This window comes from Bubalus kerabau, chromosome 4 (genome assembly GCF_029407905.1).
Source record: "Bubalus kerabau isolate K-KA32 ecotype Philippines breed swamp buffalo chromosome 4, PCC_UOA_SB_1v2, whole genome shotgun sequence".
Classification (NCBI taxonomy): domain Eukaryota; kingdom Metazoa; phylum Chordata; class Mammalia; order Artiodactyla; family Bovidae; genus Bubalus; species Bubalus kerabau.
Genome location: NC_073627.1, coordinates 26,148,902 through 26,164,625, shown reverse-complemented (window position 1 = coordinate 26,164,625; position 15,724 = coordinate 26,148,902). Strand labels below are relative to the sequence as shown.

The 15,724-nt window shown below is 35.9% G+C and overlaps 1 protein-coding gene across 1 annotated transcript in view; it reads left to right on the top strand.

Annotated features, from left to right (window-relative positions):
- The window catches only part of SKAP1 (src kinase associated phosphoprotein 1), a 308,245-nt gene that overhangs the window by 34,722 nt on the left and 257,799 nt on the right, over window positions 1–15,724 (top strand). Inside the window, exon 2 of the mRNA XM_055576087.1 lies at window positions 14,436–14,541. Within this exon, the coding sequence (XP_055432062.1) occupies window positions 14,436–14,541 (106 nt within the window). The remainder of the gene's footprint in view (window positions 1–14,435; window positions 14,542–15,724) is intronic.

Here is a 15,724-nt window from a genome sequence, read left to right as displayed (position 1 = left end):
AACAACAACAGTATACATAAAAGTTGTTAAGAGAGTAAATGCTTAAGAGTTCTTATTACAAGGGAAAAAAATTATTTCTTTAATTTTCTATCTGTATGAGATGATAAGTATAATTTTACTGTGGTAATCATGGCATATGTATGTCAAATCATTATGTTGTGCATCTTAAACAATGCTATATGTGAATTATATCTCAATAAAACTGGAAGGAAAAAGTGTCTCCTGTAGACAGACAGCATATAATTGGGTCTTGCATTTTTATTCAGTTAGACAGTCTCTGCTTTTTAATTGAAGTGTTTAGTTCATTTACAACTAATGCAACTATTGCTATGGATGGATTTAGGGTCTACCATTGAACTATTTCTTTTCCAGCTGTCACATTTTTGGCTATACTTGCCCTTTTAAAAAGTTAGTCAAATGCTTTTTAATATTCCATTTTGATTTCTCTATTTTAAAAAAATTGTTCCTCTTTATTTTGTCTGTTAGGGTTGTTCCATTGATTACAGTGTGTTCCTTAACTTATCACAGGCTACTCAGAATTAATTTTATACCACTAAAGGTGCTTCATTTACTCTGCTTTCCCCATCCTCTGTTAAATCGCTATATATATATTATAAGCTGTGCAGTGCAGTTTTATAATCTCTGCTTCAGATTGCCAGTTATCTTTTGAAGAGATTAAGAGAAAAAAGTGATAATGTTTTATATTTACCCACATATTTAGCATTTTGGTACTGCTGTTGATCTGAGTTTCCCTTTAGCGTCAGTTCCCTTTAGCTTGACAAATTTCATTTAGATTTCTATTTAGACCAGGTTTCTTAGCAAAAATTTTTCTCAGTTTTTGTTCATATGAAAAGTATCTTTATTTTGTCTTTACATTTGGACAGTTATTGTCACTGGATATAGAATTCTGGGCTGACAAGTTTTTTCCCTTTTCTTTTCAAAATTTTAAATATGTTATTTTAGCGTCTTCTGGCCTCCATTATTTTTGATGAAAAGTCAACTGTTGTTCCTATCATTATTCTTCTGTGTGTGATGGATCGTCTTCTCTGGCTTCTTTGAAATTCTTCTCTTTATTTTAGGTTTTCAACAGTTTGCCTGTAATTTACCTGTGTTTAGTTTTCTTTGTATTTATCCAACTGAGCTTCCACTGAGCTTCTTGAATCTGTAAATTGCTATTTTTTCACCAAATTTGGGAAATTTTTGACTTATTTTTTCTGTTATTTCTTCTGGTACATTTTCTGTCCTATTCTGGTTTTAATCTTCTTCTGAGACTCCAAATATATGTTAAGTTGTGGCATTGGTGTTTTCCCACAGTCCAGTAAGCTTTTTGCCTAAGGGTGCATGGCAACCCACTCCAGTGTTCTTGCCTGGAGAATCCCAGGGACGGCAGAGCCTGTTGGGTTGCCATCTCTGGGGTTGCACAGAGTCGGACACGACTAAAGCGACTTAGCAGCAGCAGCAGCAGCTCCCCAGCCACTCCACACCAAATGAACTGGGAGTACCTTTAGGTGAAAAGCTATATAAATAAAAGTCTCACCCAGTAGTTCTCTTCTTTCAAGGATCAAATCCCCACCAATTTCTGCCTGCTTTGGCTACTGCTTTCATTGTTTTTTGTTTAGTTGTATCTGACTTTTTGTGACCCCCATGGATTGGGATTTTCCAGGCAAGAATACTGGAGTGGGTTGCCATTTCCTTTTTCCAGGGGATCTTCCTGACCTGGAGATTGAACCCTTGTCTCCTGCCTCTGTCTCCTACATTGCAGGCAGATTCTTTACTGCTGGGCCACCAGAGAAGCCCTTGGCTACTGTTCAGTGCCCTAAAATAGGTGCTCTTAATTTTTTTGTCTAGTGTTGACAGTTCTTATCTGTGGGAAAATCATTGCAACACAAGCTATTCTTCTGTTGCCCAGAAAGCTATCAATTTTTAAAGCATTTATTTTCTGGTTACCCAAGTGAATTCTTAAAATTTCTAAAAGTTTTCCAAGTTCATACTTTAAGCTTATATGTATTTGGTCATAATATCTGCACATAATGACTTCTTTTCCCTTCTAAGACTTATTTTTGTGTAAAACCTCCACAACAATGTTATTTGACAGTGGGAGTAGCTGAAAAAACAATCTTTAATAATAACAATTTAGTTTTTCGGCCATAAATATGAAGCTAGTTGAAAAGGTATTCTTTTACTTACATATGTGACCCCATGGACTGTAGCTCACCAGGCTTCTCTGTCCCTGGAATTTTCCAGTATTCTTGCCTGGAGAACTCCATGGACAGAGGAGCCTGGGGGGCTACAGCCCATGGGGTTGCAAAGAGTTAGACACAACTGGGCAACTAATACACACACACACACAAACACAATATAGTTTTGTCACAAACAGATAATAAATATCATCAGAGAAAGTTTTGTCATTTGCAAAAAGGTTTGTATAAACTTCTTTTTTAACCTATTATATAAATGGGCTTCCCTGGTGGCTCAGATGGTAAAGAAATTGCCTGCAATTTCAGAGATCCAGGTTCGATCCCTGGGTCAGGAACATCCCCTGGAGAAGAGAATGGCTACCCACTCCAGTATTCTTGCCTGGAGAATTTCATGCACAGATGAACCTGGTCAGTAACAGTTCATGGATTGCAAAGAGTTAGATATTACTGAGCAACTAACACTTATAAGAGATGTATTAGTATGTAATATGTCAATAATATTGAAACATCTTTATATTACCAGGACAAATTGTATTGTTCTTTTAATATACTGTTAGGTGTGATCTACTGGTGTTTTATTCAGGATTTTTGTATCTATATTAACTTTAAAAATTTTAATTTAAAAAATTTTTAAACTTTTACTTTTATATTGGAGTATAATATACATGAAACTAGCTGTGTTAGTTTCAGGTGCACAGCAAAATGACTCAGTAATATGTGCACATGCATCCATTCCCCTTCAAATTCTCTTCCCATCTAGATCATTTCATAACACCAAGCAAAGTTCCCTGAGCTACACAGTAGGGCCCCACTGGCTAACCATTTTAATCAGAGCAGTATGTACATGTCACATTCCAGGATGTCTGGCTCTAGGTCAGTGATCACACCATCGTGATTATCTGGGTCGTGAAGATCTTTTTTGTACAGTTCTTCTGTGTATTCTTGCCATCTCTTCTTAATATATTCTGCTTCTGTTAGGTCCATACCATTTCTGTCCTTTATCGAGCCCATCTTTGCATGAAATGTTCCCTTGGTATCTCTAATTTTCTTGAAGAGATCTCTAGTCTTTCCCATTCTGTTGTTTTCCTCTATTTCTTTGCATTGATCGCTGAAGAAGGCTTTCTTATCTCTTCTTGCTATTCTTTGGAACTCTGCATTCAGATGTTTAGATCTTTCCTTTCCTCCTTTGCTTTTCGCTTCTCTTCTTTTCACAGCTATTTGTAAGGCCCCCCCAGACAGCCATTTTGCTTTTTTGCATTTCTTTTCCATGGGGATGGTCTTGATCCCTGTGTCCTGTACAATGTCACGAACCTCATTCCATAGCTCATCAGGCACTCTATCTATCAGATCTAGGCCCTTAAATCTATTTCTCACTTCCACTGTATAATCATAGGGGATTTGATTTAGGTCATACCTGAATGGTCTAGTGGTTTTCCCTACTTTCTTCAATTTAAGTCTGAATTTGGCAATAAGGAGTTCATGATCTGAGCCACAGTCAGCTCCTGGTCTTGTTTTTGCTGATTGTATAGAGCTTCTCCATCTTTGGCTGCAAAGAATATAATCAATCTGATTTCGGTGTTGACCATCTGGTGATGTCCATGTATAGCGTCTTCTCTTGTGTTGTTGGAAGAGGGTGTTTGTTATGACCAGTGCATTTTCTTGGCAAAACTCTGTTAGTCTTTGCCCTGCTTCATTCTGTATTCCAAGGCCAAATTTGCATGTTACTCCAGGTGTTTCTTGACTTCCTACTTTTGCATTCCAGTCACCTATAATGAAAAAGACATCTTTTTTGGGTGTTAGTTCTAAAAGGTCTTGTAGGTCTTCATAGAACCGTTCAACTTCAGCTTCTTCAGCGTTACTGGTTGGGGTATAGACTTGGATTACTGTGATATTGAATGGTTTGCCTTGGAAATGAACAGAGATCATTCTGTCGTTTTTGAGATTGCATCCAAGTACTGCATTTCGGACTCTTTTGTTGACCATGATGGCTACTCCATTTCTTCTGAGGGATTCCTGCCCGCAGTAGTAGATATAATGGTCATCTGAGTTAAATTCACCCATTCCAGTCCATTTCAGTTCGCTGATTCCTAGAATGTCGACATTCACTCTTGCCATCTCTTTTTTGACCACTTCCAATTTGCCTTGATTCATGGACCTGACATTCCAGGTTCCTATGCAATATTGCTCTTTACAGCATCAGACCTTGCTTCTATTACCAGTCACATCCACAGCTGGGTATTCTTTTTGCTTTGGCTCCATCCCTTCATTTTTTCTGGGGTTATTTCTCCACTGATCTCCAGTAGCATATTGGGCACCTACTGACCTGGGGAGTTTCTCTTTCAGTATCCTATCATTTTGCCAGGCTATGGTTTTTCCTGTGGTCATGTATGGATGTGAGAGTTGGACTGTGAAGAAGGCTGAGGTGCCGAAGAATTGATGCTTTTGAACTGTGGTGTTGGAGAAGACTCTTGAGAGTCCCTTGGACTGCAAGGAGATCCAACCAGTCCATTCTAAAGGAGATCAGCCCTGGGATTTCTTTGGAAGGAATGATGCTGAAGCTGAAACTCCAGTACTTTGGCCACCTCATGCGAAGAGTTGACTCATTGGAAAAGACTCTGATGCTGGGAGGGATTGGGGGCAGGAGGAGAAGGGGATGACAGAGGATGAGATGACTGGATGGCATCACCGACTCGATGGACGTGAGTCTGAGTGAACTCCAGGAGTTGGTGATGGACAGGGAGGCCTGGCGTGCTGCGATTCATGGGGTCGCAAAGAGTCGGACACGACTGAGCGACTGATCTGATCTGATCTGATGTACATGTCAATCTCAAACTCCTTAACTATCACTTCATCCCACCCTTCCCTCTGTATTAACTTTAAACTGATTCCTTTTTGTGCTCTTTTAGAACTATGGTTGTGCTAGGTTATACCAAATAATATGAGAAGTTTCTTTTTCTAGGCTCTGAAATAATGTATATAGAACCAGAATTATTCATTACTTAAAGACTTGAAAAACATCTTAAAAATTATATTAATATGAATTTAGAGAAACATTTTAGCAATCTTTTCTTCTTTTCCCCTGGTTTTTAGCCTGTTCAGGAGTCAGGTTTTACATTTCTAAATTCAGTTTTAAAAATTTATATTTTTCTCAGAAACTTTCACTGAGAGTTTATTTGCATGACATTTTATTTTGTTTACATGGCACCTTATTTTTGAAAATAATCTTTTAAAGGGATAAAAATGATACTATCATGAAATTTACATAGACATAAAAGCACAAAGAAGAAAATTAAAATAACTTGAAATCTCACCAATTTTGTCAAATAGTTCATTATCTTTAAAAATTATGGTTTTTATTGCTTCTTTTATTCTGCCTAATTTCTGTATATTTGTGCTTTCTTTCCTTTTTCCTTGATTACATTTGCTGATCGTACATCAATTTATTGGATTTCCCCTTAACCCCTGAAAAATTCCAGCTTTTATACTTATTTAGCATTTATATATGTTTTTCTCACTATTTTTAAGTTCAGTGAAAGTAATGGTTTTGAAGTGGTTTTTTAGCCACTAAGTTGTGCAATGGAACCCTTTTCAAAATTAAAATCTTATGTGAAATCCCAGTGTAAAAATAGATAAAAGCCAAGCACTTGTGATTAAAGTAAAGGGGAATTGTAGGGGAAGGAAGGGAGTTTCCCAGAGTCTCACTCAATTGACACCCCTCCAACTCCTTCTCTTTCTTTTTTTTTTAATTTAAATTTATTTTAATTGGAGACTAATTACTTGACAATATTGTATTGGTTTTGCCATACATCAACATGAATCCACCACGGGTGTACACGTGTTCCCCATCCTGAACCCCCATCCTACCTCCCTCCCCGTACCATCCCTCTGGGTCATCCCAGTGCACCAGCCCCAAGCATCCTGTATCCTGCATCAAACCTGGACTGGCGATTCCTTTCTTATATGATATTATATATGTTTCAATGCCATTCTCCCATATCATCCCACCTTCTTCCTCTCCCACAGAGTCCAAAAGACTGTTCTATACATCTGTGTCTCTTTTGCTGTCTCGCATACAGGGTTATCATTACCATCTTTCTAAATTCCATATATATGCATTAGTATACTGTATTGGTGTTTTTCTTTCTGGCTTACTTCACTGTGTGTAATAGGCTCCAGTTTCATCCACCTCATTAGAAACTGATTCAAATGTATTCTTTTTAATGGCTGAGTAATACTCCATTGTGTGTATGTACCACTGCTTTCTTATCCATTCATCTGCTGATGGACATCTAGGTTGCTTCCATGTCCTGGCTATTATAAACAGTGCTGCGGTGAACATTGGGGTACACATGTCTCTTTCCCATCTGGTTTCCTCAGTGTGTATGCCCAGCAGTGGGATTGCTGGGTCATAAGGCAGTTCTATTTCCAGTTTTTTAAGGAATCTCCACACTGTTCTCCATAGTGGCTGTACTAGTTTGCGTTCCCACCAACAGTGTAAGAGGGTTCCCTTTTCTCCACATCCTCTCCAGCATTTATTACTTGTAGACTTTTGGATCGCAGCCATTCTGACTGGTGTGAAATGGTACCTCATAGTGGTTTTGATTTGCATTTCTCTGATAATGAGTGATGTTGAGCATCTTTTCATGTGTTTGTTAGCCATCTGTATGTCTTCTTTGGAGAAATGTCTATTTAGTTCTTTGGCCCATTTTTTGATTTTGTCATTTATTTTTCTGGAATTGTGCTGCAGGAGTTGCTTGTATATTTTTGAGATTAGTTGTTTGTCAGTTGCTTCATTTGCTATTATTTTCTCCCATTCTGAAGGCTGTCTTTTCACCTTGCTTATAGTTTCCTTTGTTGTGCAGAAGCTTTTAAGTTTAATTAGGTCCCATTTGTTTATTTTTGCTTTTATTTCCAATATTCTGGGAGGTGGGTCATAGAGGATCCTGCTGTGATTTATGTTGGAGAATGTTTTGCCTATGTTCTCCTCTAAGAGTTTTATAGTTTCTGGTCTTATGTTTAGATCTTTAATCCATTTTGAGTTTATTTTTGTGTATGGTGTTAGAAAGTGTTCTAGTTTCATTCTTTTACAAGTGGTTGACCAGTTTTCCCAGCACCACTTGTTAAAGAGATTGTCTTTTCTCCATTGTATATTCTTGCCTCCTTTGTCAAAGATAAGGTGTCCATAGGTGCGTGAATTTATCTCTGGGGTTTCTATTTTGTTCCCTTGATCTATATTTCTGTCTTTGTGCCAGTACCATACTGTCTTGATGACTGTGGCTTTGTAGTAGAGCCTGAAGTCAGGCAGGTTGATTCCTCCAGTTCCATTCTTCTTTCTCAAGATTGCTTTGGCTATTCGAGGTTTTTTGTATTTCCGTACAAATTGTGAAATTATTTGTTCTAGCTCTGTGAAAAATACCATTGGTAGCTTGATAGGGATTGCATTGAATCTATAGATTGCTTTGGGTAGTATATTCATTTTCACTATATTGATTCTTCCAATCCATGAACATGGTATATTTCTCCATCTATTAGTGTCCTCTTTGTTATCAGACGCTCATGACTCCAGAGAGCACTGTTAGACAACCACCATTCTAACTTTTTCATTCTGTTTTTTATCTTTATTGTTTCCTTTCTCCTGCTTTCCATAGGCTGGTTTATTGCTCTTTTGTGATTTTTTGAATTTGTTGCTTCATGTATTTCTTTTCATTCTTTCTTATTTAATATTGGAAATATTGAGGTCTATGCTAAGTCGCTTCAGTCATGTCCAACTCTGTGCCACCCCATAGATGGCAGCCCACCAGGCTCCCCCGTCCCTGGGATTCTCCAGGCAAGAACACTGGAGTGGGTTGCCATTTCCTTCTCCAATGCATGAAAGTGAAAAGTGAAAGTGAAGTCGTTCAGTTGTATCCGACTTTTAGCGACCCCATGGTCTGCAGCCTACCAGGCTCCTCCGTCCATGGGATTTTTCAGGCAAGAGTACTGGAGTGGGGTGCCATTGCCTTCTCCATTGAGGTCTATAAAGGTCTATAAATAAGAAATCACTCTGTACAATGCTGGTTATATTTCGTAATATTTTACACAGGCTATTTTCTCAATAGATGGTAATTATAGTTTTGAGTTTCCTCTACTACCCACAATGTATGTGTGCATGTGTTTTCAAATGCTAAGTATGGAGAGTTTTTTTACTCTTTTAAATGTTAAGTTCTAGTTTTATTTTGTTTTAATTATAAAATAGATCTTTCTAATTTTGAGTTTTTAAGAAATTATTGATTTTTTTTGTAATCCAGTGCTTAATTAATTTTTTAAATTTTATTTTATTTTTATTTTATTTTTTCTCTTTTTATTTTTTTTAATTTTATTTTATTTTTAAACTTTACATAATTGTATTAGTTTTGCCAAATATCAAAATGAATCCGCCACAGAGCATTTGAATGTGACTAGTCTGAATTGATATGTGTTGTTAAATGTAAAATGCACATAGGTTTTGAAGATATAATACAAAAACAGGCAAAATAGCTCAATAATTATTTTTTGTTCATTACATATTGAAATCATACTATTTTGGTTTTAAAAAAAATTATTTATTTGTTTTTGCCTGTGCTGGATCTTCATTGCTGCATAGGCTTTTCTCTAGTTGTGGCGAGCAGAGGCTCCTCTCTAGTTGTGGTATATGCAGCCTTCTCGTTGTTTCTATTGTTGCTTCTTTTGTTAAGGAGCATGGGTTCTAGGGTGCTTGGGCTTCAGTAGTTGTGACAGGTGGGCTTAGTAGTTGCGGTTCCCAGACTAAAGCACAGACGCAGTCATTGTGGTGCATGGGCTTAGGTGCTGCATGGCACGTGGGGTCTTCCCAGATCAGGGATAGAACTCATGTCTCCTGCATTGGCAGGTAGATTCTTTACCAGTGAGCCACCAGGGAAGCCCCAAATCATAATGTTTTGTATCTATTGAGTTAAATAAAATAAATATCACTGAAATTAATTTTATCTCTTTTTGGGCTATGTTTTGAAACTAGAAAATTTTAAATTACGTGTGTAATTTTATTTCTATTGGACATAAACTGCCCTCTATAATTATATATTTTTATCCATGTGGTCTATTAGAGACTAGTAGTGACTTTACAATTGTTTTTCAGTAATTTCTACTTATAGTTCTTGAATTTTTCACTATATATATTTTAGTACTATTCTACTTAGCACATAACAGGTCATTTCTATTATGGATTGTACTTTATATAAAATAAAATGACTCTGTTGGCCTGTTTGTGTTCTACTTTGATATGAATTATTGCTATTCTTGCTTTTAAGAAAATTTGTTTAGGACATTTTGCACATCTGTCTTCTTTTAATTTCAATCTCACTTTATTTCAGGTGAATATCTTTTAAACAGTAATCAAATTAACTGTTATATTTTTGCATAGAAATTCTTTACTTTTTTTTTCACTTGTTTCTGTTAACTTTTTTCTTTTTAAATTGAAGTATAGTTGATTTACAATATTATATTGATTTCAGGTGTACAACATAGTGATTAAAAATTTTTTTAGATTATTCTCAATTTATGCTTATTATAAAACATAGGCTATATTCCCCATGCTATGCAATATATCCTTATAGCTTGTTTTTAATAGAGGACTCTAATTTTTCACAATTATTGTCATCAGTTATATATCATTTTATGAGTTTTATTATTTGCTACATTATATTTTTCTGTTTTATTACATTGAATATTAAAAAATTTTTTTTCCTCTTCAAATTTTTTGTTCACATTGTGCTGTGCTTAGTTGCTCAGTAGTGTCCAACTCTTTGTAATGGATTGTAGTCTGCCAAAGCACGTCTGTCCATGGGGATTCTCCAGGCAAGAATACTGGGGTGGATTGCTATGCCCTCCTCCAGGGGATCTTCCCAACACAGGGATTGAACCCAGGTCTCTCGCATTGTAGGTGGTTTCTTTACCATCTGGGCCACCAGAGAAACCCATTATTACACTTATTACATTAGTGTTTGAAAAATCGTAGTTAAACCCATTTTCTTTAATTATCATTGTCCAAGATGGCATAGTACCCATTAGCTTTATGTAAATGAGTAATTTAGCTTGTTTTCTTCTCTATTTCTTTCCTAACTAGTATTCAGATGCTTATTACATTTTTTAACAAATATCTTAATTAAGAATTACGCTTTAACAATAAGTTTTAAACCGTATTTAACCACAGTTACCTAGATTTAACTTATTTTGCTGGTTTGAATTTCATCACCACCTCTTTCTGTTGATCAGTGTGTCCTTGAAAAGATTTTCTTCAGGAAAGAATGTACGTGATAGAAATTCAGAGCCACAACTGTTTGAAAATGTTTTGCTGGTCTCCTTCATGTTATATAACCAACATCTTGACTATGTTTAGAATTCTTGCCCACAGTATTTTTCCTTTAAAACACTGTAAAACTTTCATCTTCGGGTGCTTATTTTGTGGAGAGGACATTTTGACTCTGTTATTCTGTAAACTACTTCTTTTTTTTTTTTATGTCTGGGTACTTAAAGAATGTTTTCACCCTCAAAATTTGAAATTTCAGAAGGGTATGTGTAGATGTTGTTATTCACTCATCCATTCATTCGTACATTTGTTTCTATTTTTTAACAGCTTCATTGAGATGTAGTTCTTATACCATAAAACCTATCCATTTAAAGGGTGCAGTCCAATGGCTTCTAGTATGGTATTCACAGAGTTGTACAGTCATCATCACAATAAATTTTAGAACATTTTTCATCATCTTCCAAAGAAAACTTGAACCCCCTTAGCCTTCATTCTTCAATCCGCATCCCTCTCTCCCACAGCCCTAGGCATCTGCTTATCTACTTTCTGTTCCTATAGATTTTTGCCCATTCTGTATGTTTCATGTAAATGGAATTATACTATATGTGACCCTTGCTACTGGTTTCTTTTGATTGATGAAATTATGATTTCAGAGATTTATTTGTCTTGTAGCATGTATCAGCATTTCCTTTTTTATTGCTGCCACATTTTGTTTATCTGTTCATCAGTTGAGGAGTGTTAGTATTTATCCACTTATTGGCTGTTAAGAATAATGCTGCTACAAACATTTGTGTACAAGTTTTTATTTGAACACTTGTTTTCATTTCTCTCGTGTATATACCTAGTAGTGGAATTGGTGGGCAGCTCTCTTTTTAGCTTTTTGAGGAACTGCCAGACTTTTACAAAGTAACAACACCATTTTACGTTCCCACTAGCAATGTATATGGAGAAGGAAATGGCAACCCACTCCAGTGTTCTTGCCTGGAGAATTCCATGACAGAGAAGCCTGGTAGGCTGCAGTCCATGGGGTCGCACAGAGTCGGACACGACTGAAGCGACTTAGCAGCAGCAGCAATGTATAAGCATCCTAATTTCTCTCCATCTTCAACAGCACTCATTATTGTCCATCTTCTTGACAGTAGCCATGTGAACCTCAGTGTGGTACTGATTATTGTTTCCTGATAACAACTGATGTTAAGCATCTTTTCATGTGTTTATTAGTCATTTGTATATCTTCTTTGGATAAATGTCTATTTAGGTTCTTTGTTTTAAAATCAGGTTGTCTTTTTATTATTGAATTGTAAGAGCTTTTTATATATTCTCTATATAAGTCTCCTATTAGATACATGATTTGCAAAAATTTTCTCACTTTCTTGATAGCATCCTTTGAACCACAGTAGTTTTAATTTTGATGTCAATTTGTTTCTTTGGTTGCTTGTTCTTTTGGCATCATATCTAAGAAACTATTATCTAATCCAAGGTTACAAGGATTTATGCCTATTTTCTTCTATAGTTTTAGCATTTATGTTTGGGTCTAGATCCATTTTGAGTTAATTTTTGTATATTATATGGGTAAGGGTTCAATTTCATTTCTTTGCATGTGGATATTTAATTGTTCCAGCACCATTTATTGAAAAACAATTTTTTCCATTGTTTTATCTTGTCATCCTTGTCAAAAATTTATTGAACATAAATGTGAGGGTTTACTTCTAAATTCCCAATTCTGTTCCTTTGATCTGTGTGTCTGACTTTACACCAATACCATATTGTCTTGATTACTGTAGCTTTGTAGTAAGTTTTGAAATCAGAAAATGGGAAAGTTGTCCTCCTTTTTCAAAATTGTTTTGACTATTCTGGGTACCTTTAATTTCCAAATGAATTATAGGATTAGTTTGTCAGTTTCTGCAAAAAATCCAGCTGAGATTTTTATAGAGATTGCATTGACTATTTAGATCAATATGGAAATATTCCCATATTAATAGCCATAAGTCTCATATGTAAACATGGGATGTCTTCCCATTTATTTTCTTCCTTTAATTTAAGGTCTTTCATTTCTTTCAATAATATTTTGTAGTTTTCAGAGTTTAAGTTTTATACTTCTCTTGTTAAATTTATTCCTTAGTATTAATTCTGTTTTATATTATTTTAAATGGAATTTTCCTAATTTAATTTTTCCTAATTTAATTTTGGCTTGTTCATTGCTACTGTATAGAAATACAGCTGATTTTTTATATTAATCTTGTATCCTGCAAACTTATTGAACTCATTTTTTAGTTCTAATAGTTGTCAGTGGATTCCTTAGGGTTTTCTATGTACAAGATTATATCATCTGCATGTAGAGATAGTTTTACTTCTTTCTTTCTAACCTGCTGCTGCTGCTGCCAAGTCGCTTCAGTCGTGTCCGACTCTGTGCGACCCCATGGACTGCAGCCTACCAGGCTTCTCTTGTCCATGGGATTCTCCAGGCAAGAACACTGGAGTGGGTTGCCATTTCCTTCTGCAATGCATGAAAGTGGAAAGTGAAGTCACTCAGTCGTGTCTGACTCTTAGCAACCCCATGGACTGCAGCCCACCAGGCTCCTCCATCCATGGGATTTTCCGGGCAACAGTACTGGAGTGGGTGCCATTGCCTTCTCCCTCTTTCTAACCTAGACTCTTTTAATTTCATTTTTTGCATATTTGCCCTGTCTAGCACCAGTGCAATGTTGAATATAAGTGGTAAGAGCAGACAACTTGTCTTGTTGCTGATCTTTAGGAACAGGGGGAAAGTATTCAGCCTAAAACAGTAAAACAACTAGTTATTTTACCTGCAAAATGGTTTATTTGGAAACAGCAAAGACTTGCAATTAAGGACGTGCAATCATGGTTATCCACAGGCAAGCCCAGAAAACAAAAGAGAGGAACTTTCTTTTATAGAGGAGAAGGAACTGGGAGGAGCTGTTATAAACAAAAAGACCATTGGAGAAAACTGGGAGTTGCAAGTGTAATGGCTTCTTGTTACTGAGTTATTGTTAATAGGCTCTCATTGGCCAGACTCTTGCAGGACAAGGAGAAATTTTTTCCTTCCTCCTGCTGTAGTAAAGTAGGAACCTTCTCCCTGTTGGAGATACAGTGATATATCTCTTCCTGTTGGTCTGCAGTTGACATCGGTGGGTAGGGCCTTAGAGCTCCCTTTTCTGGCACCCTGACTTTATTAAAAAAGAGGGGGGATCTGTATATTGATTTTCACCTATCATTAAGTATGATGTTAGTGGGTTTTTGTAGATGATCTTTATGAGGCTAAGGAAGTTTCCTTCTATTTCCAGTTTGTTGAGTGTTTTTGTTTGTTTTATCATAAAGTGCTGTTGAATTTTGTTGAATGCTTTTTCTGCATCTATTGAGACAATCACATCGTCTTTGTCCTTTATCCTATTAATATGGCATATTACATTAATTTAATTTTGGATAGCATTTATTTTTACCTTTGAATTCAACTTTTCATCCTTTAGCCTTCAGAGGAACTTGGAGGAACCTATTTAATGATATATGCAATAGATATGACATACATCTTGGAATTTAATGGTGGTCCTTAGTGAAATTTTTATTTCCAGAAATTTATACCCCATCAAAAGTCCTAGTTATGGCTATGTAGGATTTTTTGTTTGGTGTTCTTGAGTGGTGAGAATGTAAAACAAAATTTTAATATGCTTATGTAACCCAACTGTATAAATTCGTAACATTATCTTGATAGTATATCTAGTGCAGTTTCATATTACAGGCACTAGAAGTGAAATATACATAAGTATCCTCTTCTGTGGCATTACTTACAATCACCTTATTCTGCAACTTTAAAGTTTTTAAAGAGAAATTTATATCCATTTGTTAATCCTCCAGATTTTCTTCCTTCTCTCTTGGTACTTTTTCTTTTCTGTTGATCAGCTTTCCTTTTCTTTTAGATACTGAGGAGTTCCTGGCTGAAGGTTTGCGGAATGAGAACCTCAGTGCTGGTGCAAAGGACAACAGAGACCATATTCTACGGGGCTTGCAGCAAATCAAAGCTAGGTTTGTATAAACCGGTTCCATTATTCTTCTTCATAAAGTTTAAAGCAATTTATAATCAGCAAAATCTACTTTAATTGTATATAAATTATCAAAGTAAGACACACTTATTATAGTTCTTTATACTTGGTAGAGGCTTTTAAATGTTTACTGAATTGCATTGAAGGTAGGCAGGCATATTTAGGGTAGTTAGTTTACCACAATGGAAATATTTTTATAGTTGTGTATGTTAAGAAAGTTATTCTGCTTTTAGCTTTGGATTGTTATGTTAGTCTTTATTGGACACTTTTGCAAAATGGGTGAAAAGCTAAATATTTATGCTTGTCCAAATTACTGAAAGAGAGGATGTTAAGCAGTATGAGATAATTTCCATTATGAGTTTTAGTCCTGATTTTATATCCTCATCTCCTTCCCGAATAGAAAACTTAAACTAGACTTATTCAGTTGATTCTCTCTTCCTATTAAAATGTCTTAATCTCAGGCTGATTGGAATATCGTGCTCATTAAGTTTTTTTTTTAATTAAAGGCCCTCACCTAGTTTGTGCCTTTTAGAATGTGAGCACCAGACAGATGCATATACTTGCTTGATGGAGGGAGAAATAAAAAATTTCCATTACAGTATATTCCTCAACCACTTCTTGTTTGAAGTGTGATAACTGAATGAGAGTTGGGGATAAGTGAGTTACAATCTTAAGTCTTTTTCGACTTGGAGGCAATGTGATTTGAAACGTTTGAACCGTGTACTCTTAGTAAAGGAAGAGCAACAGCAGTGTTATACCTGGGATTTCATTTGTGTGGCAGAAATATCTTATCATCTACTTTAGAAACGTCATTGAAACTCCTTAGAAGCAAGGAGTTTTATCCTTTCGAAGGGCACAGCCAGAATATATTCCCTCCAGGAATGTGAGAGAACTTCACAAGATGCCCTGCTGGATCTTAATCGATCTTTCCTGCTGGCTAATTAAGCATCACTTTTACTCAGCAACTGGGGACTATGTAATTATCAGCCTGGGTTGCCCTGAATAATTGAAACAAACAGAATGCAAAAGATGAGAGCTTTTTGCAAAAGTGAGAATATCTGTAATTTTTGGTAGGTTGGAAGAGTGTTTAGAACAAACTTCCCTATACTTTATTAGTGGATAAGTTTAGGCTTAGTTGTGTATCTGAAGGCTCAGTTAGTAACTTA